Below are 14,764 nucleotides of genomic sequence, written 5' to 3'. Positions count from 1 at the left end.
AATTGTTGTTCTGTTTCTGTTATTTCAAAAACAGTGATCATCATGGTTGTCGATCTGTATGAACCTCAGACCCTGGCCCTGGTTGTGTTTGGGGGCTTTGTGGCACTCTCCTTTGTGGTCTATCTTTTCTCCGCCTTTGGAATCCAGGAGAAATCTTATGAGCAAGCTGTTGCTGAGCAACGGGCTCGACTAGAGAAGGAGCAGGTACAGCAGAGAGAAGGCAAGCGTCAGAAGCGCAAGCAGTTCTTTGAGAAAAAGAAACGCGAGCGGGAAAAGCATGATAGCTCTCCAGGAATTCTACGTCAGGAAGTGGCACAGGCCATTGATCCTTATGTAGAAGAAGTGGAACAGGCACCTCCATCTCCACCACCTGTGAAGGAAGAGAAGGTAAATGCTTACATCAATGTATAATCAGAATTTAGTTACTAGTTGGCAACGCTCAAAATACACGGGGGCGGTGGGCGATTCGCCCCCGTGAGCCCCACAATCGCCCCCGTCAGATGGTTCACGAGGGCGATTGCAAAATTAAAAATCGCCCCCGTGGAATTATAAAATAAAGATTATCTTTTCTGATATAACTTTAACACAATATTGAGTATCAATTTTCAAACCTTAAACCAATAAAATGGAACTAATTAGATGGCGCTTTCTCTCCCATCTCTATGAGTATTACCGATACAAACAACAGAGCTCGCAGTGCAGCTGTAGTGCGGCCGTCAGCAATGGCTATACTGCGCCGGTAGTACCGGTGTGCACGCTGCCTGACGCCCAATATATGCTGGAGCTGGAGACGATCGCGCAAGGACTGAAACATGGAGAAATTTTTCGTTGTGAAAAGTGTGAATCCTCTGAAATCTGGTTATTCTAAAAGATCAGCAAATAATGTAACTTGACCAGTAAATCAATATTGAGAAGAAGATCACCAAAGATGTTGCAGGGGCGGATTTAGGCGGTTTAGGGGTTTAACCACCCCCCCCCCTCCCCCTTGGGCTGCCGAGTGAAAATGTGTTGTGCATAGAAAAATGCTATCATGTGTCATTGTGTCCAGACCTACACAGTATTAGTAGATGTCAGTAGATGCCAGGAAAACATCACTAACGGGGGTTCAAAATAGCGCCAAAAAATCGCCTCGCCGCTTTGCGGCTCGTCGACGATGCTCCGCATGTTAGTAGATGCCAGGAAAACATCACTAACGGGGGTTCAAAATAGCGCCAAAAAATCGCCTCGCCGCTTTGCGGCTCGTCGACGATGCTCCGCATGTTAGTAGATGCCAGGAACACATCAATTACGGGAGTTCAAAATAGCAACAACAAAAATCGCCTCGCCGCTACGCGGCTCGTGGACGATGCTCCACATCGTATCTGGGTTACCCCCCCCCATCCTTAGCAAAAAGCTAGATCTGCCCCTGTGTTTTGGAAGGATATGGTAAAAACCAAAAGTAAAGAAAGAATGTAAATAAGGTTGCTCCAAATAATGAGGAGGACATTATGTGCAGAGGGGAAGAAATGGAGAGAATGTCATTACGGAGATAAAAGTCAATAACAGCTATGTAACAAGTACATTTCTAAGAGGGAAAATGCCGACTTAAATAAATGATAATGATAAAATACCAAGGAATTTAGGAGTTTCATGGGTACCAATTCAATGAAAATTTGTATTAAAAAAAGAGCCCCCGTCGGTACTAAAAGAGCCCCCGTGAGAGAGCTCACGGGGGCTCTTTTTTTTTTGGAAGAGCCCCCGTGGACAAAAAATTAATTTGAGCCTTGCTAGTTGGAAAATTTGAAAGAGAACATCTCTGATTCGGTAAAACTTTGATACCAAACAGTCCAATCACCGATTTCATAGACACCTTAGTATGTTCCAAGTGTTGTTGGGGTTACCATGAACCAACAAATCCATTACTGCTAAGAGTTGTCGGTTCATAATATCGACAAGGAATCGTAATTCAAATCAAGAGAGAGTGATGATTGCTATATATTGATAAGAGTTTCACTTACTTTTGAAAGCACCCAATAACAGGAGATATAAAAGAATTTTCAGAACCAATTTTTAGTTTTGTAATTACAAATGCATCTAAAACTATATTTGCTTGCACAGCAAACTACATGTACATGTAAATATATTGCCACATTTCTTCATCAATGTTTTTAAGGTAAAGCCAGCCAAGAAACCTAAGCAACCTAAGCCTCCCAAGCAGGCACCGGTTGAAGAGATCATCTTTGAGGCCAAGCCTGCACCAGTTCAGGAAACTGTCGCTCCTCCAAAGGAGACTCATACGACCAAGAGCAAGCCACCAAAGGTACAGTTAATGTTGCATAACAAGTATTTGAAATGGTCGTATTTTAGATAAATATGCATGACATGTGGATGCCTCATCTCACTGTTATTAGATGAGGAATCTGGAATATGACTTGTTCACTGCAGGATTAAATGTACAGACTTGTAACCAGTATTATTTAGTCATATTTTGTACGATTTTTAGAAGCAAATATGACATTACGATTTTCCTCAATATAATACAATTTTTTTTTGGTGGTATTTTGTGTGTGCCATTTTCAATGGCAAAATGCCCATTCTATCCTTTAAAGTATCCTATAAGTATCTCACATTGGCAATGAGGGGATGTTCATTGGCTCATGCATATCAACCATTATCCATGAAAAAATTCTGCCTGCACATGTATGTAGGAACTGTAAGAGGCATTGATCCGCGTAACAGTCCTTGTTTATTTTTAAGAATACAACTTTTGTCAGTAAAATACAACTTTGAGGATTAAAGAATACAGTTATTGAACTCCAGAGGTTGGCAGGTCTGCATGTATATGCATAGCAGTCACAAGTCACTCAGTTTGGTTTATCTGCTTGTACATTGAACTTTATGTGTTGAAACCGGATTCTGAAAGGTTATTTGAGTATTTGTTACATGTTTTAAACTTGTACTTTGTATTTCTTATAGTATTGCATGACTGATAATGAGATAATCATGCATAATTATGTCTATGATCTGACTACCTTATAGGTTGTAGAGGAGCAGGTACAGAAGAGGGAAGCACCAGTAGTACATGCTGCTGCACCACCCCAAGCTTCTCCTGCTAAGACCAAGACTAAGACTAGGACTGCTGCTGGAGATGGAGGTAAGACATTATAAGCTTGTTCAATCGTATGAATTTTTTTTGTTAAAGGTACTATGTCCCATTTGCAGGCCAAAAAAATTAAAAAGTTAAATTCCAACTGCATTTGAAAGATAATACTAATTTAGAACTTCCCTAAAAAAGTTGGGGCTTGAAAATGTCTTCAAGTGGGAAAATAACGACTATTAGTTGTCAAATCGACTTTAGGGCTATAAAGCCCAAAAGTAATAGTCTTGATTTTCAGACAATTGTACCGAATGGTCATACGTTTTATGCCGCGCAAAGATTCAATCAGTTTAATCTTGGCCATCGCAAGAAGTGGGTTATTGATGTAGACAAATGCCCATGTACCCTTTACAACTCTTTTCATGTATGTTATTACCAAAGAAGAAAAAAAAGCCAGTCAGTCACTCAATAGTGTCTGACAGTGAAGTCTAGCAAGTAAACGGGTTTCCTTGCATAATTTGAATATGAGGACACTGCTAACGTTTAAATTTCACAGATAGGACATACATGACATATTCATAATTCCTGCAAAGTTCTACAGCATTTGAGGTTGGCTGCAAAAGAGACATAGTACCTTTAATGTGGATTTTGAATTGTTATAGCTCCACTTTACTACTTATAGCTACTTGCACCCTCTATATAGCAATCAATGCCTAACCAGTGCCTGTTGGTCCCCCATGATCCCCTTTTTCTTATTTTAATTGAGAGCTGATTTGGTGAGATAACCACCTGTCAGTGACCTTGCAGGGAGGTCTAATCCCCTGGCCAAACTAGTGCAGACAGGCTTTAAAGCATTCATTAAAGAGTGTGGTATCATAAGATGAAAGACGTTCCTATTGCTAACTTGTGTGTATGGATAGTCATGAGACTATGAGGATTCTGTAGGTAAATTAATTCCATGAGTTCAGAAGATTTGGTCTGAACTTCAAATTGAAGTGTGCTTCTAAGATGTTTGTATTGGAGGATGTATAATACACCAGTGTGTATAGATGTGTGTATGTGTCTGTGTGGCCTGGAATACTGGTTTGACTCTGTATATATTCTCAGTGAGGTTGATTGACCAATACAAGATTCACGCTAGAATTTATTTGCTTGAAATTCATGCAAGATCTGAGAACAATGTGAAATATTTTGATTTGTTTTTCTTCATCGATACAAAAGAGCATACATGTAGGTATCATTGTATATCATTTCCAGAACTCACCTCCACCTCTAAGATTATGGTAAAAATATTTTCAAAAATAATATTTGATTTATATTGATTTCCTTTAAATGATGAATGTAATATATTTGAAGTAGTCCTACTTTCATGAAAGGAGGTTCACACGGTTTAAGGTTAGTGGTCTTGTGAACTGGAGATCCAATAGTTCAAAACAAATTAAGAGCCCCTACTGGTATTATTTAGCTTTGATGTAGATCTTGAGCAGATTAGACTTAAATATAGGAACTGGATTGCATCTCGACTCTCGAGAGGTACTAATATTTGAGTACATATCTAGTACTTACATAAAGAGTTAGTCACTGATGTGTGCACTAAATACAAATTGATCTCTTTGATGCCCCTATTGAGTATGCTGCAGTTTCAGATGAATAGAATTCACATTCATATTCCAGCCATATGATATTCAGGTAATCCCCAGACAGCTAATGATATGTTTGATCTGTCATTGACCCTGAATTAAGGGAATTCTAAATCAACAAGACTCACATTACCATGGATACAAGCAACAAGGTTTGAATAGGGTATTCTATGCTATTGTGTACATGAATTTATTATTATTTTTTTTAAAGCTCAGATTTCATTTGAAACTGATTTAGATCACTGAGCATCAATAAACACATTGTATGTAAAATGAATTCTTGTCCAGATTAGTTTATAATCAATTGTACTAGTATTGATCATGTTGTTGGGACCTTTACAGATTTACATGTATGATCACCCTATCTTGTCATATTATTCCCAGTCTCATCTGCAACCTTTAATCTCAAATGTTCTGCTTTTCGCAAGAAAAAAAAAATGAAAATAGTTTGTCACCCATATAACTCTAAAGGTAAAAGTCAGAAAAATGCAATTGAATTCAAAATGACTTACAGTAATACACAAATTACACATGCATCAGTACTTTGATCTATTAAAAATATCCATACTCCATTTACAATTAAAAAAAATTGTTATAATTTGTAAAGAATTTTCGGCTTGCACCCAGTAAACTTCTTTACAAATTGAAATTCCACCCAGTTAGCGTAACGTGAAATTCCACCCAGGAAGCTCAGAAGTTCTTTGTATTTTAATATCAATTACAATTAATTGCTTAGGAAAGTTTTGAAGTCCAATATATTTCTAAAGCCTGTGCCTTCAAGGATTTTTTGTTTGTTTTGATGTGTTGTCTGTGTGTGTTTTGTCAAAGAATCTCCTATAGAGAATTCTGCATTCAATGGAGTGTTAATTTGTAATTAAGATTTGACCTATTCTGACCCTAGATGTGGCATGTGGTGTCCAGACCATTGCTGTACTTCAGTGCTATAATTACTCTTTCACAATGCAATCGCATGACCAGAACTCAACTTTATCTTTAAGTAAAGAAAAGAAGTCCATTTGATTTTTTTTCCCTCTGCCTAAAATGTTCTTATTTTCAAATCAAATAACATGAAGCGTAATTTATTTTGTGTTCTGCCACATACTGAAAAGATATGTTGTAAGGAGAAATATTCCCCTTTTATCAGATGTTAAATTCATTGTGCAATCTGTATTTTAACCAACCAAATTTTATAGTTTGTGATTGAAAATTGATCTTTTTTGTATAGATATTCATAATATTGTAGGAGCAATTTGTAAACGACTCATTCAGTGGGGATGGAGGGGGGGGGGGGGTTGCTTTGATTACCAACAATTAGGATATTTTACATGATATGAAGATTTTGTTATTCTAAACACTCTGGAAATTAAAGTTCAAATACTTATTTCATCATAACCCTCCAAATAATACTACATGTATCATACATGTAATTATATACAATGTAACAAGTTACAGTGTACAATTCATTTATTATGCATGATGAATACACAGAAGATTTCTATGAATGCTGTGACATTTGACCCGACTATGATGGATCTCCATGGCTAGATTCCTTATTATCTCATGGCTATAATGTACATGTATGTATGTATGGGTGCCAGTGGGGAGTCTATAGTTGTCCTTTGCTGTTCATAGTGTAACTCCTTCTTCCTGTCTAGTAATGCACAGACCTTGTGAGCGACACGCTGATTTAAGCCACAACAACAGTCAGCCTCTTAGTCAGTCATAGCAATACCCCCAGGAAATTCAAATCATCAAATATCTGTGAAGGAAACATGTTTAATAGTCAAATACAACTATCTTTGTACATGTACATGTATGTCCATTGTTCAAATGGGAACCATTTTAATAAATGTATATGTATCATGTGAAAGTTTCTGTACATGTACCTTGTTGGTTGCTAAATTAATGTATATTTACATCTGGGTTAAATTCTGTGGGCAGTTCTGTGGGCATTGCAAATTAAATCTTCCACTGTAGAGTTCTGTTCATGACATGGCCTTTAATTTACCACATTCATTGTCTATTTGTGATCTGTTAATTACACCCAAAATATTTTCCTGTCCTGTGAATGGAGATATAACATACAACAAAATTGAACAAACTACATGTATCTAGTGTATTGATAAGAGAGACAACAGATAAATGAATAAAAGTATTTTCCCTAAAATGAGACTATTCATATGTGGTTGTCGGTTAACAAAGATCTTCCCCCGTCTGTAAGTAACGACTGGCTGTTAGTGGACGCTATTACGCACATGGCTGTCGCAATGTATACATGTTAATAATGTTGCTTTGCTGCCGTGTTTTAATTGATTACTGATAAGAGCGGGTGGCTTCGTTCCAATTCGTGAGTCATGATCGCTTTGTTTGCATCCATGCTTGCGTCGTCACAACCAATCTACTAGTATTCAAAGTGAAATTTGCTTTTAGGGAGTAATGTCACTTTACGTTGGCCTATTTCCTTGCCTTTATATACATGTTTATTACCTATCCTGCCAATTAATTGAAAAGTTGAGCCCATGAAGAAGGCTCCACCAATGATAGGAGAAATACTTTAGATAATGTGATGATAATGTTTTCATCCTCATCGAATAATGCACTGACCAATTATTGTGAGAATGTTAAATCCCTTTCTATCATTGTATTGAATAGGACCTATTAAAAATTACACCTGTAGGTATATATATATATATACATGTACATGTACTAGGCCTATGGATTCCAATTTACTCTTTCATTGTAATCTTGATACTAATTTTATTCCCAAAGAAAGGGCAAAATCTATATCCGTAAAGGCCTATACATATATGGAAGGGACATATTTTGCAGTATTTAATGGATAGTATCCCTCACTCAGCTCAGACAGCCAGATTAAAACACTGATTGTAGGTAAGGCAACATGTGTATTTAAGTGTGTATTCTAGTTCTCCCACCTGTTCTGTCACCTCTATTCTCTCAGGAGGCCTGATCAAACAAGACAGACACACATGTTGTACTTATAGTATTATATGAAAAGGGGACTTGCACACGTGGCAAGGATTTCAACCCATAATCACATATACCAGAATGGCACTCTGCACTTTTGCACTCAGGAATTACCTTCTGTAGTCTCTATCGATTAGACTCATATTGAAGAGTTGGTGAATTTCCATCATATCCATTTGGTTTGAATTTTATATTATTTGCCAAGAGTTGTTTGAAATATAGGTCAGATTTTTAAAGTTTTCACGTACATGTATATATTGGGCTAAGGCCTGTACACCTTCTATTATTTGTATGTTAGGACTGGATATTTGGCATAAAATTGACATTTTTTTTAAATTCTGAGACTGTCAAGAATTTGAAGGTCAAAGGGGAGGGACCTGTAGGCGTTGCAGTGTATTCACATGAACTTCACATTTTATAGTTGGCTTAATATACACCAAAATGTAAATGTCAGCATCACCCTGAGGCATGGAATGCTGTGTACATGAAGCATGTATTTGTGATGACCTATCAGAATGTACACACACCCAGTGGGTCATTACTAGTTTGATCTGGCAGACTAGCCCAGCAGATATTCCCCTGTGTGATCCAAGGAGGAAACGGTGACCTTAAGTGACCTTGATTAGTTCTACTTTCCTGCAGTGACAGGGCAGCAGCAGTGGTTAGGGTTCCCACAGACATTTATGAATGAGAGTCAGATTGATTTAAAGCTGCTATATAGCATAGGTCCTACATGTACATCTTCCTGTTGGCTGTCCATGAGCAACATTAGTGTCATGTTCACCACACTCGTTGAAACTGAATACTGCAGCTTTAGGAAACTACACATTAGGCCTGTCCTCATCAGACCGAATTGCAAAATAATCTGCTGTTTTCAGACACGGGATATTTTCCCGAAGCTCGAATCTGCAACTTCACCAGACTAATACGGTCATCACAAACAGGTGCAAATAAGCCCGCAATTTCCCAGATAGCGGGATATTTTGAAAACAAGACCAAGATTTCTCAGGATATTTTCTCAACCAAAAAGACCGCTTGCAACTGAGGGCTGATAAAGACGCAAATTAGCTGGCTATATTTGAGATTGGGCTATTTAAAATAGCGGGTTATTTTGCAACTTCGGTCCGATGAGGGCAGGCCTATTCTCATTCGTAGTTAAATCTTTGATCAAGTTAATCCAATATCCTTCCTGATCAAGTGAAATGTGCAATCTAGAGATTGGTAAACCACATGCATGCATGGTCATGGTGGAGTATGACTCAATGTGAATGATGATCATTCCATCCCTTTCAGCTTTTGCTTTAGAAACAGATCAGAGCCATTGAGTTGTGTGTATACAAAATGAATTTTATCGCATTTAAGCCTAATTGATTGATTACTGTTATATTGGAATTTGGAAAGTTTTCTAAATGATCACCGAAAGAAAAGTTGAGGCGTATTTCTAATGGCTTTTGTTAATGGTTTTGAAAGTGTTTTGACCCCAAAAATGTACGTATTGCATTTCTTGTCAAAATCATTTAAAAAAATTCCCTATCAACGTAAAGCACACATACATGTACGACAGAGGCCTGTCGTTTAAATTTTGTTAGACCCCAAACTAACTTCTCTTCTTTATTGGGGGAGGGGGGGGGGGGGTGAAATAGACAATAAATTGGTGCTTTTTATCATGTGATATTAATGATGATGAACGATTTAACATTTTACAACATGGAGAGTATCAACATCCCATGAGAAAGTGATTGTGTCATGCTTATAGAAAGTTTAGAAAGTTCAAGCATAGACTGTCTACGTAGGTGTGGACATTGTTTAATGAAGGAAGGACAACGAGAAGGGTGAGGGTTAGCAGGAAGTTCAATGTACCATAGTACTTAGGGTAGGTAAGGAGGTGAGATGGCTTATCTCTGTTGACAGGGAAGGAAATCATTACCCTACAGATTACTTACATCATGACCCATTGTCTACACACACACACATACGCACGCTGCATAGTTCCATTGTACGCTGTGTGTTCAACCATAGGTATATTTAGGATGTTGACTTAAGTCCAACTTTAAGTTCCTGTCCATGATTTTCAATCAGCCGGAAAAAAATAGGCAGACCGAAGAAATTCCTCGACCTTTGCAAATTGCAATGCATGAATGGACTGTTCTCCCATGTTATCGGATTCCCAAATATGCGAGTTCAAAAGTACAATTAAGATTATAGATCTATTTAGTTGAGTTGAGATGTTGATGGATGTAAACATGTAGGCACAAGTTGCCTCATTTAGCCAGTAAGTCAGATTCACATTCAAATAGATATGTTTGATCAGTTTGTTTTTGTGACCTTGGTACACGAAACCCCAAAGCGTGAGGTTTTTGTGTCCTTCCACTCATTGGGTGGTATTCTCGAAAGCGGCCTAAGTTAAATCAGTGGCCTAAACCTGGTTTAAACCATGGACTATCTTTTTTGCTATTCTCGAAGGCCGCCTAAAGATAAGCCAGGCTTAAATACGTCATAGTTCGGCCTAACTTTAGGCCGCTCAGAGGGCAGGTTTAAATACGTCATAGTTCGGCCTAACTTCGCGTGACGTCACGTTTTAGTTAAATCGAGTGTCCGCGGAGAGTGAACGGTAAGTTTTGCATTTGAATTTCTATATTTGATAACAATTTGCACTCTTTTGTATGGATAAGCGCTCATGAAAGTTACACCAGCTATTAAAGTATTTTTGTAACTTTCATGTTGCTGTACTGGTGATAATCTAAAATGCTTTTAACTGAATAAATTTGGAGGAAACTTGGTAAATGTTCACATTGTTCGCAGACCAGTCCCATACGTGCAAATAATTGTCGGTTAACATTTTCGTTTCCTGAGATTGAGCAATTTCTTACCGGGTAATTCTTTTTCTTGGCACTATTGTCCTTTCGTACGCATATACCACCTTAAAACTATCATTGCTAGACGTAGATCTACTTTTATAGTGGATTTTCGAGACGCTGTTGCCTAAAAGTGGACTAGCAGACTCTTTCGTTCGTTAGCCTCTGATTTGTGTAGTGTCGGCTGTTGTAATGTGGGTTGGAAAGTAATAACTAGGTCTATTAAGCTAAATAAATGTAAGTATAGAGACAAACAAAATGGAGCCTGCAGAAACACGTGTGGTTGCTTTGGTAGTTTAATCCAGACTCAATATCCATGTGCTTTTACATGTATAAATAATGTAGTGAACAGAAGACCCTTGCATACACTTGCATTGTGTGTATGCATCTAATATGAATAACAATGAACTGTGCCTTAACAGCTGCAGTGCATTTCTAAGTGGCATGTTAATTTCAATTGCATGTTAGTTTCAATGAACCTGTTTCTAAACATAACATCGGCTCCTCTCTTTCAGGAGCCGACCCTACCCAAATCAGAGGCTAACAAACGAAAGAGACAGAAATTTCGGTCTGGTATCACCTCTGCCTGAGCTGCAGTGCTAGTTGTGGCTGTTGGTGCGATAATTTTATACAGGATGATGATGATTTTCATAACCACCCCCCCCCCCCCAAAGAAAACATTTTTTTTAAAACAATATTAATAGACCTAGATGTAAATTTCATCAATAAGAGTCTAGTCTAGACAGGTCTAATAGAAATTGAAAGGAAATGGACAGAAGCTTCCTTTTTTTGGATATACATTTGCTGATAATGTTACAGTAGTTTAGTCTAATAATATTAGTTAGTAAACTACAGAGAAAGAGAAATTGTAATTTCTTATCAAATATCAACATATTTTTCATCTTGATTTTCTGCTATTTCAGGTTCTTTTCAATTGATGCATGGGGATGAAAAAAGAAGGCCTCTCCCAAGCTACGGTGTCCCGCCTTGTGAAGTCCATCTCAATAGCCATTGCCAGGAGATCGGACCAATACATCTCAATTCCTTCAACAAGAGAGGCAGTCCTGCAGAGTGCAGACCCAACATGAATTTTTATAATTACTGCCATTTCCCTGGCATTAATATGGTCGGTGCTATTGATTGCACCCACATAGGCGTCTTTAAGCCAGTTGGCCCAACACCAGTTATTTCCTGAACAGGAAAAATAGATACTCCATTTTTCTTGGAAAGTCTGCTGGTGAGTAAAGCTGTAATTACTCCTAAATTTTGTAAACTAAATCATGTTTATACAATTTTTATTAAAAAAGATCTGCTGATTTCATGAATCTGCAGATGTGTCTACAGGTACATTATGAAGTGATTTAAAATTGTTTTGTCTGATGAATGTAGGTGCAAACTACACTCAAACTTTTATTCATTTTACATAGGCACGAGCTAATATTTTCAGCTCGATTGCCATGGCTACCAGTCACTCCTGACAGTGACAGCTTGGTCTAGACTTTTGGGAGGAACTATCTCTGAAAATACGACACAAATAATCAACAGTTGATTAACTACTTTAAAATTTGGGTCAGAAGAAAATTCAAACCTACCGCTAACAATTCTAGACCATATAAGACTTAACGACCTACAGACTGCAGTAAAGTACAGTGCAGTAAATTTTCATTTTACTTTTTTCCCTTTCACGAAGCTCATTTTGGGAGATAACATAAACAATAAGACAATCTTTGGTCTAATGTTAGATTGAACTAAAATGGAAAAGTTGGGCTCTAACGATTAGGGCCTTGTAAAATCTACAACCCAGGCTGCGTTTACATCTAGGTTAGGCCAACTGTCGGTTGGTTATCTAAGTAAGATGTAGACCTCTAGACTTTTTTTTTTTTTTGTATTGAAATTGTCTTTTTTATTTTGTGGTCACTTCACAGCACATTGATTTGACAAATTATTCACACACCAGTGAAAATGAACATTTGATTACATAATACATTGAACGTTACAGCTTATTAACCTATCAACAACAACAAAAAATCTTTCTTATCTGACAGTAGATATCCATTGGGCCATGCCCTGCCACCTGCTGTCATGGGCAGCTTCTTTGTCATTGCGTATAGCAATGTATTTCTCCATTTTATATGATTTAATCAATAAGGACATGAAGTTAGAAATATTTGGTTTAACTAATTTACATCTATTTAGGTAAATTGTTTTCTTTGCAATTATTAATATATGATTAAAAAGAATATAATTCTTCGACAATATACCAAGAATTACCGTTTTTTCGGTTAAAATCGAGAAATCAAACATAGTCAGCTCTTTTCCGAGCTGATTCCAAAAATCTTGTACTATTGTACATTTCCAAAAAAAATGTTCAATCGTTTCATTTTCCATGTCACAAAAAGAACATAATGGGGAACTAATGACTTTCATTTTATACAGTTTATAATTCAAATTCAGAATATTATTTAATACCTTAAACTGAAATTCTCTGTAAATTACATCAATTGTAGTTGAAATGATACCTGAACGAGCCAATAACAATTCTGTATCTGAAACATCATATCTATTCTTTAGTCTAAACGTACTGACTGGGCATTCATATTTCTCTGCGATCAACAGATCATAAAATTGTTTGCTTTTTATTCTGTTCAAGCATATCAACTCGGGGGGTAAAATAATATTGGAAGTAATATCATTTTTGAATGGATTTGTATAAACTATTTTAGGAATATTTATCTTTGATAACGAAGAGTACACTCCCTGTATCCTAAAGTAATCATTTGCATCTAGTTCAAATAACCTTTTCATGTCACCTTGTTGCTTTAAATTGCCCCGTTCTGTGAGGATGTCACTAAAAAACACCATTCTTTTAATGAAAAGTTTTCGAAAGAAAATCCTCTAGACTTGATTTTAGGAAAGGGACTAACTTGGCTATAGACTTTAACTACTTAGGGCTTTCTTAGGCCATGACATGGCAAGTACAACTTGGTGCAAGCACATTTATGAGATAGTACTGCAAGAATGTGTATGTTTGTTCTTGACTTTAAAAGAGATACCGGTAGTCATTCTGTAAATCAATGATTATTAGTAACTGAGTGGGGAGGGGGTGCCTAGTCACTGCCTACATGAAAGGCGCCTTAATTTTTTTTTTAAAGTTAGAATATGATTGACACTATAACTAAGACCAATTATCAATGGAGTAGATCTTTGATATTTTAATGAGGTCTAAACATTTTTATTTTTGTTTCAGGATGATGTTCTTCTTCAGTAAAATAAATGAAGGCAAATTCCCTGATAATTGAGACAAATTCAGAGAGAGGAAGGAGAACTACTGAGCTGCTGAGTTTCAGACAGGTAGGCTGTACGAATAAGTTGTTGTTTGTATGCCCAGGTACTTCAAGGAGGGCATTTGTTCATTCACATTTTCCCATCAATACTTTCAAGTAATTGATTATGCACTCCACTTTTACCACAATGTGCATGTAAGTCTACTTTGGTCACAATGTACATGCAAGACCTTTTTAATGTTTAACAGAAATAGGTTTCAATGTGCTTCCTTTCATTTTTTTCCTCTTTTTATTCAACAGCCATACTTGCAAGGACTATGAAGTTCTACTTAGCCTCTTCAATGAACCAGACTCTATCTGCTGTAACTGTGACTGCATGGGGATCAAAACCTTTGTATTATGATCCTCATAACATGAAGCTATGGTAACAAACAAGCAACCATTGATAAAAAGCCTGATATGTCCTTGTTGTGTGTGTGAACCCCAAAGCAACCATCACTCATAAGGATGTTTTTATGTACATCAGATGTTCATTGTAACAGCTGCACTGCTAAAGCCAGGGTAATTATGCTGCATTATTGTAGAGCGCTTAGAGACTTCTGACAAAGTAAGTGTTAGGAGCTATATAAGCACTGTAATTATTATTATTGTTTCACTGGAAAAATTGTGATTTTTGAGTCATTTAAGAAATCATGTTTTATAATGTGTTTTATAATATAGTGCAAGTCATGATATAACAGATTCCCTGCAAAAGAAAGACGGCTCAAAAGTAGACTATGCTGTTGTTTTTAAAAAATGGGAAAAAGTAATGTAACAAATACATAACTTTGAATTCTAATAATTTCAAGTAGCAGATTATGAGGCTATTGGAGCTTAATATTTGACCTTCAATTTTATAATCGTATTCATCGTGAATTACAATCT

General features: G+C 36.9%; 1 protein-coding gene and 1 long non-coding RNA gene across 11 annotated transcripts in view; both read left to right on the top strand.

The window, feature by feature from the left end:
* Positions 1-14,764, top strand: part of LOC583510 (ribosome-binding protein 1) — a 48,786-nt gene that overhangs the window by 2,515 nt on the left and 31,507 nt on the right. For all 9 annotated transcript variants that reach the window (XM_011662737.2, XM_011662735.2, XM_011662732.2 and 6 more), the window contains exons 2-4: positions 35-387; positions 2,153-2,299; positions 3,019-3,133. In XM_011662737.2, coding sequence (XP_011661039.2) covers positions 43-387; positions 2,153-2,299; positions 3,019-3,133 — 607 coding nt within the window. In that variant the 5' untranslated portion in view covers positions 35-42. The remainder of the gene's footprint in view (positions 1-34; positions 388-2,152; positions 2,300-3,018; positions 3,134-14,764) is intronic.
* On the top strand, positions 10,080-14,447 carry LOC115929559. Of its 2 annotated transcripts, XR_004066542.1 has the most exons (4): positions 10,080-10,312; positions 11,480-11,793; positions 13,804-13,907; positions 14,141-14,447. It is a non-coding gene; the product is annotated as an uncharacterized LOC115929559 (long non-coding RNA). The 2 variants fall into 2 exon arrangements; XR_004066541.1 differs by lacking the exon at positions 10,080-10,312 and having other exon boundaries at positions 11,255-11,793.

Source organism: Strongylocentrotus purpuratus, unplaced genomic scaffold (genome assembly GCF_000002235.5).
Source record: "Strongylocentrotus purpuratus isolate Spur 01 unplaced genomic scaffold, Spur_5.0 spur5_scaffold_5, whole genome shotgun sequence".
NCBI classification, from domain to species: Eukaryota; Metazoa; Echinodermata; class Echinoidea; order Camarodonta; family Strongylocentrotidae; genus Strongylocentrotus; species Strongylocentrotus purpuratus.
This window is presented reverse-complemented; position numbering and strand designations above follow the sequence as displayed.